General features: G+C 37.1%; 1 protein-coding gene across 1 annotated transcript in view; it reads right to left on the reverse strand.

Moving 5' to 3' along the window:
* Nucleotides 1-20,562, reverse strand: part of Diaph3 (diaphanous related formin 3) — a 453,079-nt gene that overhangs the window by 191,596 nt on the left and 240,921 nt on the right. The window contains exon 21 of the mRNA XM_051160890.1: nucleotides 13,866-14,105. Within this exon, the coding sequence (XP_051016847.1) occupies nucleotides 13,866-14,105 (240 nt within the window). The remainder of the gene's footprint in view (nucleotides 1-13,865; nucleotides 14,106-20,562) is intronic.

Below are 20,562 nucleotides of genomic sequence, written 5' to 3' on the forward strand. Positions count from 1 at the left end.
GTTAGGTCTGTAGAAAGGTGAGGAACACCTGAGAAGAGTCAGGGGGAAGGAAACCTGTTATTGGATTGTACAAAAATTATTTTCAAAAAAGGTAAATAAATTAGAAACAAACAAAGCAAAACATCCAATAGTAGTGGCACTGGAAGAGACAGATTCTGTGTCATCACAGAGAAGGAAAAATGTGCTGGAAATGCCAGGCTAGTCATCTGACAGCCTCACATGAATGCACATACAAAAAGCTCAAATGCTCTACTAGCTTGCTGCATAAGTAGCTCAAAGGACAGCACTTCGGTGAGAATGTACTTTAATGGTAGAACACTTTCTTAGCGTATTTACAACCCTAACACACACACACACACACACACACACACACACACACACACACAAACACACACACACACACACACACACACCACTACCACCATCAGCCCCAACAACAACAGCAGCAATAAAAATAACAACAACAAAGAACGTCCAAAATAGACATTCCACCCATTATTTAATACCTTCCTGAAAAGGCACAGAGACTTCACGTGCTTCAAGAGTGCTTTTAAAGGCACCGTTATAATACAAATTGCCACTGACAAGTGTGGACAACCTCCTAATGGGAGCCATGCTCTTAATAAGTTAGTAGCCCAGGGCAAGTTATTGGACCTTAGTTTGAACACTGGCAACATTACACAGTGGAGCCAAACATTAAAAAAAAAAAAAAAAAAAAAAGGGAACTCTAAATTCATTCTCCAGTCCAAACTCAGTAAGCATTAATTCAAATGGATTTAAAGCATTTGCAGAAAAACAAGCAAACAAATAAGAGAATCTAATAAACCAAGTAGAATACAAATAAAGAGACACAAATATACACTCAATTTAAAAGTGATTCTGCATGCTTGAAATTTTCGAGTAGTTTAGACCTGCTTGGACATATCTCACAAACACTAATCTGACTTGTATCCATCTGTCCTTATAACTTTTCCATTCACACTATCATTTTTAGAAGTTAAACACAGCAAACTTTCACTTATGTGTTACATAAAAAGATTATTTTCTAGAACTTCTTATGATATAATTAATCTCCCAGTAACCATTAGAATTAATACCTCAAGAAGTCTATTGTGAGATCATAATGCACTGGACCAATCTCAGAGTTTACTCATTTATGACTAGGGAGAGGAAATGTTTCAGGTTCTAGGACACAATACAGTGTGTAGAATCTTCTAGTAGAACAACTGTGAAGTATTTAGGTCCAACACTGGTTTTGGGGGGACAAAATAAAGCTAACACACCAAAGGAAGGTAAAGTTTCCATAGGCCAGCGTAACAAATCACAGTGGGAGCACCCTAATATTAGATGGAATAGTGACTGAATACTAAGGTAAAGCCTACCCAAACCATCTCACCTAAACTGGTATGTAATATTTTGAGACTTACAACAAAACAACCACTCAAAACTTCCAGATGGACTTGAAACTTGGTTAGTAAATGAAAAGCTCGGATAGGACGCTTCTGTTGAATCCCCAGGGCTCTCATGGTGTCCTTTCTGCCTACGTGGCTCTTCTCTCTCATAAGTCATATGAAGGTACAAATTTTTAAGTGGAGCTTTAAAGAAAATAAAAAAGCATAACAAACTGCATTTACAAAGTCTTATCTATTAGTGCTCTAAATTTTAAACTATTGGACAAACATTAACAAAAGGTATGTTCTGTTTTTAGTAACCATTTTGTAATCAGTGATTGAGTTACAAATAAAATAGACAGTGCTAATTTTGGTGAAATGAAAAATAACTTAAGCACACTTTGTAATGCTATTCCTTGGAAAGAAAATTAAATTTCATTTGGGATCGTGTTCATATTAAAATGGTTTATTTAAATCTTAACAGACATTTCTTGACAGGATTCCCTTCTGTGTTATTGTCAAGAGACTTATCTGACAGATAGTAATCATCATTGTTAAACAGAATTCTGTATTCATGCATTGTTTCTTTAACGTACATTTAATGCGGCGAAATGTCAAATAAACAAAAAAGATGGATGGAGTTTCTCTAACCACTCTATTCATTCCAGACAAAATAATGTTAAAAGCAGGCCCTGTAATAAATCATGGCCTGCTTGTCAATCTGCAATAGAACTCCCTTGCAGTGCCAATGCAAGGGTTTGAAACATTTTAAAGGTATGCAACACAAATTTGGATGACATTTAAAGAATACTCTATTGGTTTAGTAAAGCTATAAAATCAAAGCCATGTATTTTTATTATAGATCTTTAGAGTCAAAAAAAAAAAAAAAAAAAAAAAAAAAAAACAAGAAATGAAAAGAAAGAAAGAAAGAAAGAACTATAGCCTCTTATTCGCTAAATAAAATTTGTATCTTAAGCATGTTACACCAAAAACTCCTCTGGCCATAATGCTAGGATTTAAATGTGCATCAAAGCTGCAGTGTCTCTGTAGAGTTTATAGACCTTGGCGAATGCTTCAAACACAACCCAAGTCCAAACCTTGGAATGACACATGAAAACTGCAATTCTAATGCTGAGAATAACAGCAAGAATTAGTATTTGCCAATTATTCTGAGCCACAAACAAGCCAAATAACATACCACAGATAAGTCCTATAAAACAAGCATCCCCCAGCCTAGGTGGAAGGAGTCAGTATTGTAGCCACTATTTATGGGACATAACAAATTCAGAGAGACCAAGTGCCTTATGCAAATCACCTCTTCTATCCATATGCCTGTGTTGCTTTCAGCCACTGGAAACTATGATGGTTCTAACAAAATGCTTTAAAACACAGTGGATGAAAATGGTAATAAAACAACAAAAGAACATTGACCACAACTGAAAGTTTCAGTATCCTTTAGCCTCCAATTCTAGCTGCCAAAGCTCAAGATGCTGACACACTTCCCTAGGTCACTTTTGGCTGAAAGAGCATGCCCTTAGTTCAGCTGTTTTTAATCTGCAAATAAACAACAACAAAACGTCACCTTATTTATCATTAAAAAAAAAAAAACTAGTGCTCATATATTTCTAAGTGGATAATTTGTCCATACAAGACAGGAATCAATGGGGGAGGGAAAGAGAGCAATAATTTTCAAGCAGACTTATACAACTATATTTTAATTTTATATTCCATCTCTTCTCCTTTGTAGGATAAAATTTGTTGTGCATGGATGAAATAACATCACGAAAAATAAATTCCATGTGAAGATGACTGAGCAAAGGCAGTATCATATACCTCAGGGAATTAAAAACACTGGAATAAGTTCAGGGGTGACCTAAAGTATTATTATAGAATAGTTACCAATTTCTGATGTAATATTATATTACATACATACATGAATTATGGTGCTGATGTAGTTTTCTTGTTGAATGTGTATTCTCCAACATAAATTGTGAAAGTATCCTTAGGGGATAGTTTTAAAAATAAAATAAAATAGACTGGAGTCTAATATTATCCAAACAAAGCTACTTCTTAAAATTCTGTAAATGCATCACTCTTCTAATCTAACTTTAAGAATAAATATTAAGAGAACAGAGGGGGTTAGGATTGGGATGTAAAATGAATATATAAATAAAAAATAAATTTTAAAAAAGCATGAAAAAAGAATATTAAATTAAATGCTTATAGAAAGTAATCAAAACCATCAATATACATGGAGCAAGCAAATTAATTTTAAATTAAAGTTAGCTTTAAGGTTTACATTGACAGAGAAGTTTCCAATTTAAATACTAAATTACTAGAAATGATTCTCACACACCCTTGACACATGGATTCTATCAACACTTTGATAAATATGGTATACTCTTATAATTAATGGGCCATTGTTTACACACTACTGCTAACGAGGGTCATGCTTACATTAGGCATGTCCTTTAAGTTCTATAATTCTGCATTTCCACAAACATAGTACTCTTTATAACCTTTAATACAGTATTTTACAAAAATAGGTTTTTTTCTACCCTAAAAATATGTGTCACTTTTGTATATCCCTTAATCCTTCCCTTTCTTTAGAATCCCTGCAACCATAGATCTTTCTATTGTTCACGTAACTTCATCTTTCAGAGAATACTATATGTATTATTCTGCACATATCGGGGTATATAACATGAGGACTTCTAAGACTGGTTTCGTTCATTTAATGTACAACATTCTGCAGTGCACATATACCAATTAGTCAAACCATTCACCTACTCAACGACATCTTGTTCCCTGCCATATACACAAAAATATAGTATAAAAAGTTCGGCAGTGGTGAAACATCCCTTTAATCCGAGCACTCTGGAAGGCAAAGGCAGAGTGATCTCTGAGTTCAAGGCCAACCTAGTCTACAGAGGGAGTTCCATGACAGCTAGAGCTACACTGAAAAACATTTTCTCAGAGAGAGAGGGTGGAAAAAAAAAAAAGGCCAGTTTTCCAAAATGGGTGTGCCACTATCCCCTCCCCTAACAACACTGGAAGCCTACCAGCTTCTGGCATGATAATTCTTTGGCTTTAGCCATTATAGTAGGTACATGATGCTGTGTTATTATTTTAGTTGCCATTTTGCAGTGAGAAGTTCTATGAGACATCAGGGTAGCAGAAAGCTGTACTTCTATTTACTTCAGGTGCCATCTAATCTTGAGAATTAAACTGGCATAAAACATGAATAGCCACATGGCACAAGCCCTCATAAGGAATTAAAGATGCAAGAAGCAGGTAAAGTCAGTTGTTTATATACTGTGTACAGTTGTTTCCAATGGACTGAAAACAGTCTCTCCTGGAGGCAGTGAGAAGTTCATAAGACAAAGCTCAAGAAACTTAAAAGACTTAGGATAGAAAGGGAGGAGAGGGGAGAGGAGGGAAAAGGAAGGAAGGGCCAGAGGGGAGGAGAGAAGATGAGGGAGAAGAGAGTGCAGGGGAGTGAAGAAAGGAGCGAGAAGTAATGACTCACATAGACCCTTCTATAAAATAGCCTGCAGGTTGTGCAGGAAAGTCCAAGGCTGTCACTGCCCGGTGATTTCACCCAGCTGTGCTGTTAAGGGGGGGTGGGGAGGGTGGAGGGATCGTTTCTTAGGTGATGCAGCTGCCTAAATAATCTTAATCAAGTCACCCCGCTTGTGGGGCTAGACATGAGGGGAGCTGTTTCTTTGGTTTGTTGTTAGTGGCCTATTTGAAGTGTAGACATTTATTTACATCTGCATAGGAAATGTCAGGCAGCAAATGTGTTAGACAGAACAGTGAGTTGCAGAGAAGCAGGCAAATGATGAGGGGAGCTTTTAAACACTAGCTGTGAACAAGGGCTGTGGAGAAAGGCTTCTGCTTCTCACCCCTGAGGATGGCCTGGCAGCCTTCTGTCACAAGTAGGTCAATGCTCACATGAGACATTTCTGCTGATTTTCAAGGAACAACAGAAAAGTCTAAGCTGCCCTTTCGTAACTATTTTTTGTCTTAACCTGAAATATGAATATGCCAGAATGTCACATTTTAGCCCCTTCAGTAGCACTTCAATTGCTTCTTAGCTGTCGGTGCACATTCTCTGATAAACTGCCTATTTATATCTTTGGGTTGTATTTTAATCGTGTTATTCTCATTGCTAAGGTGTAAAATTGTCTACCTACCACCCCCCCCCCAAAGGTTTGCAGCTTGCATGTTAATTCTATTAACGTTTATCAGAAATTTTAATTAACTTTATCTTTTCAAAATGTTATGTTGCAAAGATGCTTTTAATGTTATATTGCAAAGGTTTTTAATAAGCCAAAAGTCACACAGATTTGCTTCATTAATATTCTCCATAAAATGTTTCGTTTTGCTTTTTCCTAGCATGGAGGTGTTTAGATATTCCAGGCAGCTTTCGTAGGAGACCACATTTCTATGTTATATTATTACTCCTGTTTTGTGTTTCTGAGCTATTATGGATGATTTCTCCTTTTTGTTGTTGTTGTTTGGTTTTGTTTTTGTTTATTTTGTTTTGTTTTGGCTAATCACAGTATTTTGATTCCTGCAGACTATCCTGAGGCGTGAAGTCAGGCAGTAGCAGACCTCCAGTGTGACACTCTTCTCTAGTGCCGCTTAAGCTACTTAAGACCTTTCGCTTCTCCACGTGAACGGTGGTATCATTCTGTCAGTGTCCATCAGGTAACTTGCTAAGACTTAAACTGGGACACTTTTTTTTTTTTTTTTAACATACAGGATAAACTAGAAAGGGGTGGCAACTTAGAAAAGTAGAGCCTTCTGTGTGAGAGCATGGGGCAGTTTACTTCACAAATTCTATGCATGATGTTAAGTGCAAGGCTCCTACAGATATTTGTTAGCAACTTGGAGTAGTTCCCTTGTACGGCCACTTAGAACCTTTACTCTGAGTGAATTTTGTCAAATGCCTCCAATATAACAACATGGTGACTTTTCTTCATAAGCCTGTTGATATATAATGAGCTTCACTGTTTTCCAAACACGGAGCCAGCACAGCCTCATAGAAGGAGTATGTATTCTCCGAGTTCCACTTGATGGGAGGCAAAACAGACAGTGGGCCTTATATTCAACTTAAATATTTGCTACAAGTAAACTACTGAAACTATCTGGACCAAAGGGTGTTCTTCATCCTTTAGATGGTTAATAATTGATGACTACTACAATCAAGGCCTTTGGGGTTGCTTTTCTCTATTATGCCACGAGACATCTACATTGCCGGTAAGGAAAGGGATCATTTCATCTAGGTTACAAACTAATCCATGATATTCCTTTGTTGTCCTCTTCCTGGGAACAATAATGATAGTTCCTTTTATGCTAACGTGGGTATATTATGCTTACTCCCCCCACCCTTCTTATTTATCTTGGTCAACTTCACTATAGTCTCGCAACGCTGAGTTCTATGCCTGAGTTCTATGTCATCTGTGTGTACATCTCAACATCATAGTCTATGTGCTCCTTAAGAACAAAAATTGAGCCAGGCACAGTGGCTCACACCTGTAAGCCCAGCACCTGGGAGGCAGAGGCAGGCCGATCTCTGTGAGTTTGAGCACAGTCTGGTCTACAAAGTGAGTCCAGGACAGCCAACGCTACACAGAGAAACCCTGTTTTGAAAAACAACAATAAAAAAGAAAAAACAAAAACAAAAGAAGAAAAACACCAAAGAACAAAAATTGATTATTTTTTACTATGGCTATTATTTTATTATGACTATTACAATGTGAGTAATAATATTGAATATTTTGCCTCTGATACCTTGCCCCAAACGTTTGAATGAAAAAAATTTATGGCATATGGAAGGAAGATAAGCAAAACGCTACTTAGAGTTATCATTTAGAAAATGTAAAGGCAAGGTTGAGATTAATCAGAAATTGTAGGTGGAATTAATCTTGGTTCTAGCTGTAATGTCCATCTGTTTTCCTGTGTGCCTGTGTGTCTATAGATAATGCTGGGGTGGCTATCTAAGAGAAAGTGAGGCTTTGGTGGAACAGTCAAGTTTGCATTGAAAGCAGAGACGTCAGTACACAGGCTGCGCCCAAGCAAAGAAATTATTTCTCATTTTATTACAAGAATGCTTTTAATTTACAACACATTCTAGCAATTGAAAAAAAATCAAAGGTGAGAGGAGTACTGCTTAGTAAATCCAATTAAATATTTTGGGGGATATGCTACAGATTAAGGTGTTTAATGAGTCAAAAGGGTTCAGCATTCTAAATACTTTCACAATGACATATAGGTCAGGACTTCTGTGATTTAATTGGCTGTGTGTAAAGTAAGAATGGCATTTGTTCTTTGCATCTCTTTGGCCCATAACTGCCTTACTTTCAAAGGGTGCCAACATGTACTGGCATGATTCTGCCAATTTGATGAAAAATAAAAGTCCTCCTAACACCCTGAATGCAGATGGAACAATGGGTTTGTTTGGCAGAGATCTTTCTTAAAAATAACTTCAGAGGAAATGAAAAAGTGACACATGAAAGTCAAAATTTCACACTAAAAAATCTGCAATCCTTACCAATGTAACTATGACAGATATGCAAAATACGAACTGCCTGTGATAGGCCAAGACATTCTAACTCTTCTATGGTGATTGACATGCTACCTGTAGGAGGCTAGGCTTTGCATAATGACTCAGGACACTGGCCTTCCACTTCTTTTAGTTGTATTCTGTGTCTAGAATTCACATTTCTCTTCAAAAATCTTCCTTTTCAGAAGAGTGCTCAGATTGGCATGAAAGAAAAGCAGTAGTTTTGGGATTGTTTTCACCACTTTGCCTTCCGTTGTTTCTTTTTGTTTTTGTTTTCCTGTTGATTCTTTTCCATTTCCTCCTGTTTGTTTGTTGGTTATTTACTCTGAGACCATCAGTCATGATTTTCCACTTTGGGTTACATAAGCATTGCAAAAGAGGCAGAAGGCTTCCCAGTGAGGGCTGAGCATTACAGTCACTAGGGAGCCCACACTAAAGCACCACACAAAAACATTCTGAATCAGGGGAACTGCTGAAGAGGACAAAGCATTAATGATTTTTAAAGGTACTCCATGTTGCAAATCAATAAATATGATTTAAGCAGGACATGTTCACAATTTCAAAAGGCTACCCACTACCATTCCTACAGACATTAAAGAAAATGGGAATTCAATGTCTTCATTTTAAAGCATCCCCGTCACAGATTTAGTGAAGTTCTTTTCTTTAGGAAAGCCAGCACTAAGAAAAGAAATATGTAGAAGGTCACATAGAAAATTCTACACTAGAAAAAAAGCTCAGATACAAATATGCTTTGTCTGCCCTTTAACCACTTTCCTTCTCACTCACAAATATACAGAAATTATGCTTGTTTTGATAATTTTAACATGGCATTGAACTTTCTAATGAGGAAATTTTCCTAAAGGAGAAGTGTATAATTTAAAGTGGAATAAAAAAAAAAAAAACATATTATTTTTAAGAAACAAATGAAAAACTCTTTTATTACCTCAATACATGAAGTCACTTACTTTCATAATCTAGAACAGTTACAGCATCCTATGCTATGGATTATTATTTTTCATTCAGAATCACACATCTCAGTATATATTAGTAAACATTATTAAAACAGCACCACTGAGTGCATATTTGAACCATCTGTTCCTTAAATTTACAAGTCAAAATTATCTCATATACTTTAATGTAATCTCTGATAACAGCTCAACTCATTCATTAGTTAGAATGCTAACAATTGAAAATAAAGCATTTTGGCATGCTAGTGAATTCTTGTAAAGAAACATCCTCATCACTAAACAAATAAAAATGTCACAGGTAAGCATTTTGGTCACACAGGCATGTACCATCTATATGATGGGTTTCTATGGAAATGGATTGGCGGCATTTTATCATAAGGAGGATGTGTGTGTGTGTGTGTGTGTGTGTGTGTGTGTGTGTGTGTGTGTGTAAAATGTATATAAGTGTATAAAATGCCTACTAACAACTTTTACTTAAAGTGAAAAAATGACTATTTTAGGACAAAATCATGAGAGACAAACAGTTTTTCATTTACATTCTACATTTTATCGTTTTGAAAAGGCAAGGCAAGGCACTCATAACACCAGCATGGGGGGTGGCGGGTGGGGGGCACAAATGAAGTCTAGACTGAAAGACCCACAGGAATCCAGGAGACTCAGCCTTTGCTGTGTGTAAGTGCAAACTACTGAACATGTTTCCCTTTTATAAAGATACAAGTGTAGAATTTCCTTAATCAGGGAAAAGAAAAAGCTAAAAGATTTTAGGTATTGAAAACATTTCTCATCTAGAGTCCCAGTAAGATGTCCTCCCCTCTGTCCCAGTTTCCTGGTAAGTGAAGGCTTTCTTGGGACATACCCCTTGGGCTAGTATGCAGATATAAGTGAGTATATACCCTTTCAGTCTTTCTGCTTCTGGGTTAACTCACTCATTATGATAATTTCTAGCTTAATCCATTTATCCACATATTTCGGGAATTCCTTGTTTTTAATAGCTGAGTAGTATTCCACAGTGTATATGTACCACAGTTTCTTTATCCATTCTTCTACTGTTGGACACTTAGGCTGTTTCCATGTCCTGGCTATTATGAATAAGGCTGCTATGAACATGGTTGAGCAAATTTTCTTGTTGTGTGCTAGATGAGAGAAGCATGGGAGAATAGCAAAGTGGAAAGATCCAGAGGGTTCTAGAAACCTACAAGTAGAACATTATGATAGGCAGATTTGGGCCCAGGAGTCCCGCACAAACTAAGGCACCAGCCAAGGACAATACAGGAGGTAAACTTTAAACCCCTAACCAGATCTAGCCAATGGTCAGAACAGTCTCCACACTTGAGTGGAGAGTGGGATATGACTTTCTCACATAATCTGGTGCCTCACATTTGACCATGTCCCCTGGAGGGGGAGACCTGGTGGCACTCAGAGGAAGGACAGCAGGTTGCCAAGAAGAGACTTGATACCCTATGAGCATATACAGGGAGAGGTAATCCCCCTCAGGAACAGTCATAGGGAGAGGACTAATGGGAAAATGGGAGGATACAAGGGATGGGATAACCATTGTGATGTAACAAGAATAAATTAATAAAAAATAAAAAGTAAAATAAAATAAAAAAGAAAACATTTCTGCTATACTTTACCAGGAAAACCCACACGTACATATCAACATTAGTTTTTATATACATATTACTAAAAGCTTCAAATTGATGCTCATCTTATAATTCATATTTACTTTTACATTTATTCCTTATTTACCGCATAGCATTTTTCAAAATAGAGATACCATAGTTAGCATTCTGAAGTACAAATGCATTAAAAAAAAAAAACTTTGAAAATTAAGCTATGATGGGTACAAAATTCAAGATCCATGTATCAATTCCTAAATAGCAATACCAATTTTTTTAAAAGCATGCATTGTTCATACCTCAGCTAATCTATAAAGGAAATTTAAATAAGAGTTTCGGGCATAGAATGTTAAATGCCATATAATGTTTGAATAGATTAAAATATTTCTTGAGTTTATACTGTCAAATAAATAAAAAGCTCCATATTGCGGAGGCTTATCAAAAAACCAAATGCTTTATATTGAGAGTGAAAAATTTAATCACAACTGTCAAAGATCAAGCTGCTACTTCTGATAACAAACGTGATGAGATACCATCTTGTTCAATATATGCTTTCAACTTGACATGCAGGCTAATAAAAATGAAATTGTAGTATTTATTTTGTTTCTTGTACAACAGAAAGTGCCAAAGAGTGATGATCAGAAATGCCCAGTACCAATGCATGAACACAGACAACTTTTCATCTGAAGATAGATTAACTGGTTTACAGACTAACTGCAGTAAAAGAATAACAGCATGCATGATATTTGTATAAGATATTAAAATTATTATGCATCCATGATTGTATCTCAAGGAGAAAATGCTTGTTTTCCACTACAAAATAAATATGACAAACTACATTATTGTAATGCAACACCTCCCTTCATTCTTTAGCTCTTTACTATGCACCAGGCCCTGCATCAGCATCTTCCACATCATTAATCAGTGTCCTATCAACACTTTTTTAAGAAAAAGAGATGAAGGAGAATAGGAAGCCCACTTTTGGGACATGAAACTTTAATGCTGATGTGGAAATTAAAGTGTTAGTTATACTGTGTGATAAACAACAAAGCCCACTTCTTCTTCAGGTACAGGACTGAGGTCTCCAGTGTCTTCCCCTTGTCTTCTTTAGAGTCCTTAACTTGGTAGCCTAGCTTGTCAACTCCTCCTTCAGCCTCTCCGTGTCACCCAATCCTGTCAATGCTCTCAGACTGGGAAATTAACTCACTTTCCTCAATCTAGTCTAGCAGTCTATGTCCAGCTCCAAGCCCCCTCTCTTAGCTTGGAACCCTATCATCACAACTGTTAGTGGTAAGAGTGTAGTGGACATCCACTTTTTTTTTTTTTTTAACTAAGTATTCTTCTGATCAGGCAGCTTAAAGAAGCAGTCCTTTAAGGTAGCAAGGTAAACAAAAGGAAGAAAATAGCTAATTCCTTTCTGAGCAAAGAGCAAACAAGTCAGTAGAAAAAACATCCCCCTACTGGCCAAAGCACAAATTGAGAGCTTATCTTTGACCCAATCCCCTTCTCTACCACATCTTCCATAACTTTCTTCCTACTTTGATGTCTTCTGTCACCATCATAGGTCAGGAACTACATGTAAGGCACTCAGCAAATTTCTAGCACTCTAACTACATCCCCTAGCAGTCCTAGGAATAGGTTGAATATATAATATGACTATACATTCATTTGCAATGTACTAAATACAACTAAGGAAGGAAATAACAGGAGTTTAGTACAAATCTGACTTCAAAATTTAAGTCACAATATATTCTCAACGGCCATAGACACTACAGATTAACCTTTCTTCCTGCAAACAGAATTATGCTCCTGAACATGTCTGATCAAACTACCTGGTTTACAGAAGTAATGTGTCTTGAGAACACCACCACCACCGAGCATAGATTTAGAGGTATTTATTAGCTTCCTATTTCAGTCAAATTTCCCTCAAATCCTGTCCTATAAAGTATGTACCCCCATGTGCCACGCAATAAGTTTTCTGCCAAGCTCTTTCTCTTGCTTACCTTTTTCCCCCCAGGAAATTTACACTCAGCTTCAACATTCTGCTCTTTTCCTTTCTTCTCTGAGCACTTAGCCACCACCCTCTACCTGCTAAGCTGGCCTCTCTGGCAAAACATGACAGTCATATGATTTTGTAAATAGCTCTATTAAAGCACTGAATCATCATAATAGGAAGAAGTAAATAAAAAAAGGCAAGCAAATATAATTGTGGTTCACCTCTAGAAAATATGAGTTCCACACATGCCACGTAATTTCTCTCACCTACCTTTGCACTGTGACATGGTAAACCACACATCACAGCAATTTACCCTGAGTCGGCACTGATGCACCAAGCATTTAGTCTGCCTTGCAGGAAAAGTGTCACTTGCAGCAGGGAACTTAACCAAATACAGAAAGCTGTGGTAACAAAGGCAGGAAAATTAAAAGGGAAGAGGAAAGTTGAGGAACACTGATGCCCATGTAGGTCAGGGGTCAGGACAGCTACATGAGAAAGAGACTCTAAAGCCACAGTGTAGAGCCATTCACCAACCAACAGCAAAGCTGGCAGATTCTCACATTCTCTATCAGGATAGCAACTGTAAAAGCCAAATTCCTTAATCAGAGTATACGGATGTTACGAGGTGCCTGGTGGTATGTAAATCAGAAGAATCTGTGGCAGGCAGATCACTAAAGCATAATTACAGTGGCATACACCCCAGGAAAGAGGTCTGTTATACAAAACATTGACCACGCTTGTTACAAAGAAATTCAAGCTATGAAAGAAGCCAGAAGAAAACAATAAAGCATTATGTAAACTCACTCAGTTTTCATAACATTTTCAACTCATCAATGAGGTCTGAAATACATGTATTTCTAGTAAAACTTTTTCCTTTCATATAGAAAGGAATCCTTTTTTTCTTTTAGTCTACATATGCAAAATGCAGGGAAATATTTAAATAAAGGCAAAAAAAAAAAAAAATTCAGCAGTCCTAAGCAATAAACTAGATGGTACCTGAACTAAATAAATATGAAGCTTAAATGATATTTTGATGTTCTATTTCATTGGTTTGAGAAAGCATAGGTTTAGGATATAATTTAGTTATTAAACAAAATCCTTCAGTTGGATTTGCAGATCAGAGAAAATTAATATTTGGATTTAGTTCAGAGGTTGAGTAAATTAGCTCAGTTCACTCTAGGTTTGAGTTCATGGTTCATTTCAAGTTCTTGATAATGAGCCCGTCAAAATAAAAATATTTAAATAATGTAATCAGTGCTGACATTTAAGAGTAAGTGTTCAGGCAAATACGTGTGTTAAAAAAAAAAAAAACAAACTCACTTTACAGAGAGAGCTAAGGTCAAATCCGAAGGTTTGAGCATTCCGGGAGCCAGCATTCATGTAGTTTCCCATTAGCAACACAAGTTCCAGCAACTTGCTGAAGCTTTTGCTCTTCCTGATCTCCTCGCAGGCAGCACTGACAGCCATGATGTCAGGTTTGATGTTGTTCACCTGCTCTTCAAATTGAAGCTTAAAGAGAATAGCACTGAGCCGTGGCCGGAGTCTCTTCACATTGCTCATCTGATTGAAAAGAAAATAGCAGATTTCCTTTAAAATGCATGGTATACTTCAGTACTGTACCTCGGCAAGTAATCTGGGATGATTTATTGGTATGACAGTACGGAAGAAGCAATATGTCCCCTGAAACTGATGGCAGGAAGGGGAGAGCTCTGCTTGCTTCTGTAAGGAATCCAGCCATCCTTCAAAAACAAAATTAACAATTCAGATGTGCAATGAAAAGAAGGCTTTAATGAAATAGTGAAGTTTAATTAAGCAATCAAATAAACATTTTTAAAAAACCCAAAGTTTAAAAAATGTAACAGGATACACAGGAAACAGACTACAACACAGTCACATCATCACTAAATAATCTTTGTTCAATACTGAAATATACTGGGTCATGTTTAAAACATATTCAGAGAGGTCTAAAAAGGGTTTGTTTGCCTCAAATAGCAATTGCTGTCCTCAGAAGCCCTGCTGACTAACAGTATGTGTTAGATAGAGGGAGAGTAAATAGGTCCCAATTTGTACTAAATTGACTTTCTTCAGAAACACAGAAAGTAGAATGACTCCTGACACATTCTAAATTAGCAGAACCAGAGTTAGGAAACATGGGTGCAGCAGGAGACAAAGCAGCACAAAGCCACAGGGCTGTCACATGCCAAGGTAACTAGGGGACTTGGTTTGGCTGCTGAGAACAGAAGGCTAGAGGTGTGAGAAAGAAGAAAGGGTCCTTCTTGTTCTTCCGAAGCTAACGCCCTCTATTCTAGCTTTGTGTGAAACAAAAATCCACTTAGGTGGAGCTCAAAACCTCCCTCAGTTAAGATGTACTTGCCTTGATAAAAATACATTAGCAATATGAGACCTTGGGAACACTGATGGGGGAGTAATAGAAAAACTGTTGATGCTGTTCCAGCAAATAGCAAAGGAAGTTTGAAGCAAGGACAGATCGTAGCGAGAGAACCAACAGGGTTAAAAGGCATGAAGCCTCATAACTAGGATCCTAAAGGAGAAGGTGAAATATGATGTTAAATGAAGCCTGGAGGAAGACAGATGTAATAAAAGTCAGGATGCATCAGGAAAATGTAAAATGCTCCTAGCAATGTCATTTCATTTAATTGTTATTTAAAGTAAGTAGGATAAGAGACTCAGTGGTAGAGCACTTGCTTAGTATACACAAGGCCCTGGATTACAATCTGACTTAAAACGATGGTTTAGACTGCCTTGATATTGACCAACCAACTGAAGTTACAAAACAGGAGTACTAAACCAATGAATGAGCATCTTAAATGAACCTAATCCTCATAATGCTTAATGTTTCATCAACAGTAACATAAATAGTAATTTATCTGCTGCCATAATCCACGTCACATGTATGCAGTGGAATAAGCAAGTTTCTAAAAGCCAAACTAGTGTAGCTGGAAAGAAGTCCACTCTATAGGCGCTGTACATGCTTTCCATTTCCTTGGTTTCAAAGAGCGTCTGCAACTTCTTCTGTCTAGGAAAAAAAACAAAACAAAAATTTTGATTTTGTTTTGCTTTTTTTCTGAGAAAAGGTTTCTCTGTGTAGCCTTGGCTTGGCTATCCTGACTAGGCTGGCCTAGGAGCAGCCATCCAGAGATTCACCTGCCTCTGCCTCCCAAATGCAGAGATTAAAGATGTGTGCCACCACCACCCAGTTAAAAAAATACCTTTTACAACAGAACAAAAAGAATGTAGACTGAACAAAGATATTCTTAATGCATTTTAGAACTTAATAAATACAAACTTGTAGAAGGAGAAAGGGGTCACTGCCATTAGGAAATTAATTTCCGTAGTACATGAATTGATCCTTTAAGATCTCTAACACAAAAAGTGGGGATAAATGGTGGTTACCTCTCATAAAATCATTTGATTTGGCTTAAAATGCATTGCATGACCACAAACAGATTCAATTCCCTAGATTATTTTTAAACCTGTTTTAAATACTACAGTGACAGATACCCACATACGTTGGTAGTATGGATGCTATTGTATTGAATTTAATCCTTTAGAATACTAAGGAACAAAGAAGACCACTAAAATGTAGCACATGTGACCGTGGCCACCCAAAAGCTGAGTGACGTCCCCTGCCACCTCATTGGTCTTCACATGTGCTTTTGAAATAAGGTGCAGTTACTTTGCAGGTAACACCGGAAATACCCCCATGTAATGCAATGCTGAGGTATTGCAAAAAATGTTAATCCTAGCATATATTAATAAACTGTTTTATGCACAAAGAAGGAGGGGGAAAAAAAGGCTGGTTAAATGCCTACATTATACCACCCCAAAATATGTTAAAGTCTTCCTTCTGACAAGCTAACCATATGTAGCCAACATAAAGTAATTAATTTCCCTAGAAAAACATAACCCAGTTTTGTATGACTAATGAGTGTATCTGGCACCAAGGACAGGTACCTGGAAAGAGAAAGTCTATGATGTAATGCAGAACAAAGTGCTGCATAGGCATGAAAACCCTGACAAAGCAAAGTCAGAGAAGGCGACTGTGGACAGAACTTTTGTTTGCATTAGATAGCTGGGTTATATTGTTCTTCAATAGAAACTTGGATAAATTAGCATTTGGCTAGATTACACGTCTGACACAAAATTACTGAGCTGGAATGTAATTTCAGAGGTCAACCTTGGCATCTTGGTAGCAGAGAATAAAAAGGATTTCCTGGGCCAAATGGACTCCTTGTGTAAAGATTAGGGACCACGTCAGAGCAATGGTCCAAGATCTCCATCTTGAGATCTACAACAATAAGAGTGTTCTTTCGCACCTTGTTTAAAAAAATGTTTGTCTGAAGGTAGACCATTATGTAAAAGGATAAAGGTGGGGATATATATGCATGAGCTTGAAAAGTATTTTCTGTTCACCACCATTGACCATATTTTATCAACAGTGAGGAATTGTACTCTGCTCTTGTGAGACTCTCAGTCAGTTGCATGTAGGACTGGAAAGCCAGGTGCTAGAGTAGTACTCAGAGTGGCAACCCAGAGTCATGGAGAAGAGAGAATGTAAAACAGAGCAGGAGGGGGGATGAATAGGAAACTGGACTGCCAGCTAAATAATCAACAGACTGTTGGGGGGGGTATGATATCATTTTACAATTAAGATTGTTGTAAGCTCCAGACACCCAGATTATAATACTGATTTATAATCTGAAGATCAAGCTAAAATTAAAAATGCTTTGAGTTCAGTCTGTTTTTTAGAAACTTTCTGTAAGGTCTTCTTTTTTTTTCTTTCTTTCTGAGTGATGAGTGTTGTGCCTGCATGGCTGTGCACCACACACTTCAGTGCATGCAGAGACCAGGAGAAGGCATCAGATCCCGGCAAACAGTAACAAATGGCTATGCAGCACCAAGCCCAGGTTTTCAGGGAGAGCAGCCAGCTCATCACCCAGCCCCTTTCTCTACTTAACAGTACCATGTTTCAAGGCAGAGCAAGCAGTACAGCTGATGTCACCATAAATGGAAAAAAGCAAATAGAACTCAAGGTCAAGAAGAAAAAAGGAAACCTTTTTTTTTTCTCAAATTTTTGTTTCCAGGGCACATTCATGAGCAGTGGCATAGCGAAATACAAAAGCCAACGAACCAGTGAGAAGAGACTGGACCCATTCTACACTGAGAGACACAGAAGTGCTAGCTATTGTCCTGGGACACACGTATCAAACAGAGGAAGAGGTAACATCCCATAATTTCATTACAGGATAATTTTATCTGCTATCTCATAAAGGAAAACCAAATCAATTTGTATTTTATAACAACTGTGTATTAACATTCACTATAGTTCTCTTTAGAGTGTCCTTTATTGTAGTGAGGAGTTGGGCTTATTAAAACTTGGAGGTATTATTCTCCTCCTCTACTTCTCAGACTTTATGAGGTCTTACTTCAAAAGAAACTTGAGTGACCAGTATCTAGTCAATATTCTCTAAAGACATAAAACTAACCAGTGAACTTTTCATCACTCCACTAAACTACTGATTGAAAAGATGGCAGCACCAATCTTAACTGCCTTAATGGAAAGAAGTTTCAGGTCTAGTAGGCTCCGGGATTCCAGCTATCTTACTGTTAGTCAGAGTGCCCCAGTATGGAAGTTCAGTCACAATTTTTAAATCATCTGAAATGGACCTCAAGTTGTATGTACTATGTTTTCTTAATTTCCCAACATAGTTACTAGGCAACACGTCTTTGGTCTTTCCAGTCTTGGCATGTTGATGATGGCTTTCAGTTCTCCTTCACACACAGGGCAGTCGCCTATACTGCTGAGATGTCAGTTGTCTTCCAGATCTGCCTTTCTAATATATTCTAGCCTGAGACTTGTCTATGAGCAAACTCTTCCATTTTCTGTGGGAAAGAGAGGATAAGCAAAGGTGTGGATGACAACAGCAACTGAGCTTCTCAAAGGCAAGGGCTGTCCTTTGAGAAAATGCTAGGATCTAACAGGAGTGAAGGCAGTAAAAGAAAGTTTTCAACTCCATCTTTCTAATTATGTAAAAAAAATATGTCTATCTTCCACTGTTAGCAGGCCAATATGTTCATGATCTCCAAAAACTCAAGGGGGAAAAGAAGTTAATTTAATTTGGAGAAAAGCTGAAAAGAAAAAAAAAAAAAAAAAAAAAACCACCAAAAGATAAGGGGGAAAAAAAAAACCTATTCATGTGCCTTATGTCTGAGTAGTACTCAGAATATCAAAAATGTTTTTAAAATAAATGTGGCCTTATGATATTAAAGCTGTTATGCTAAAATTATTTAAGAAAACTAAACAACAGCAAAGTACATATGGTACAATTTTTACAAGCTTCATAGAAGCAAAGCAATGCCAAGACTTGTACATTTATACGCTCTATAAATCTGCCTTCAATTTTACGGATTCCTCTACTTGCTCCAATGTACTATTAAACCTATGAATTAAGATTTTCAGTTTAGTTATTGAACTTTCAGTTCGAGCATTCCCATATGGTACATTTTTTGTCACTTTCATTTTCTTGCAAATATTTCTGAATTAAGACCATAATTTGGTTTCCCTTGTCTACCCACTTGCCCTAGTCATCTCCTTTAGAGCTCGGAAGATCATCACGATCTATACATTCTGCTTGTAGAGGTGAAATTCACAATCAAAACTACTTGGGAACTGGTTTGTTTTGCTTTTTCCTAACAATTTGTCTAATCTTCTTATTGCTTAATTTTAAGCTCTGGATTCAATGTCATATGTGGAGAACTGTTCCCATTCCAAATCCCACGCCTCCCTTTGAAGGCTGTGTGTTCTTACTTCAGCAAAGCAGCTGCTGAGTCATCACCTTGGGTGGCATGGCTTACTTCCCCTCCTTCTGTGTTTGAGATGCTCTGTATATTAAGGGGTGTTTCTCTGGCATTTTAACTACGTGGTATTCAATCTCTCAAATCTTCCCTGAAGAGTGAGCTTGGCTCACTCATTAGTTCTTGTGAAGAGACATCCGAGTATTATCTACCCTATGGTGGTGACACTCATCCCTGAAACAGTTTTCTTCCCCCTCCCACCCCCCTTTGTTCAAGTTAATATCAAGTAAGTTGATAGAGTGTATCCTCCAATTGGGTGGGCGGGAAATCTAGAACCTCCAAGACTGCTGGAATTTCAGATGCTCTATTCTACCCTTGTTCTCCTGTAGCTGCTTTCTGGTAGTGCCAGGGCTGGACATTGACTGACTCAAGGTAGATCCTCACATAAGTGTTCAAGTCCCTTCGAGACAGCCCTGTCCTCTATAGTCTTACAGACTGTTGCTTTGCTACAACAAATTGCTTTATGTCTTGTGGCTCAAAGAACCAAACCCTCTGCTACAATTTATCTTTGAGATGTAAGTGGACATTTTTTCAACAAAACAAAGCCTAACGGGTTGAGTTCTCAAGACATTCCAGTTTCTCTTCTCATGGAACACAGTTTGTTCTACCAGCAGCACAGTCTGGAGCAATAAGTAGCCTGTGTACTTTCTCTACTCTTTATATTTAACATGCTTTGCATAAATTTGTTACATTTATTCCTATATATTTTAAGGTTTCTGGTGTTACTAGAAAAATAATTCCAAAAAAATTTTATTATGGTACAATTTCTATTATTAAAATGTAGAAACCCTCTTCACCAAAATTACCCAATTATTTATATGTTGCCTCATATGCTCTATCATATTCTATATTGTATCTCTAAAACCTACTATTTATAAGATTTTCCTGTTTTGATTTTCCTTTTAATAGTAGTAAATCATAAGATACATACATACATATATATACACACACACACTATATATATATATATATATATATATATATATATATATATATGTACTTTGCTGTTGTTTAGTTTTCTTAAATAATTTTAGCATAACAGCTTTAACATCATAAGGCCACATTTATTTTAAAAACATTTTTGATATTCTGAGTACTACTCAGACATAAGGCACATGAATAGGTTCCCCCCCCCCTTATC

Source organism: Acomys russatus, chromosome 18 (assembly GCF_903995435.1).
Source record: "Acomys russatus chromosome 18, mAcoRus1.1, whole genome shotgun sequence".
Classification (NCBI taxonomy): domain Eukaryota; kingdom Metazoa; phylum Chordata; class Mammalia; order Rodentia; family Muridae; genus Acomys; species Acomys russatus.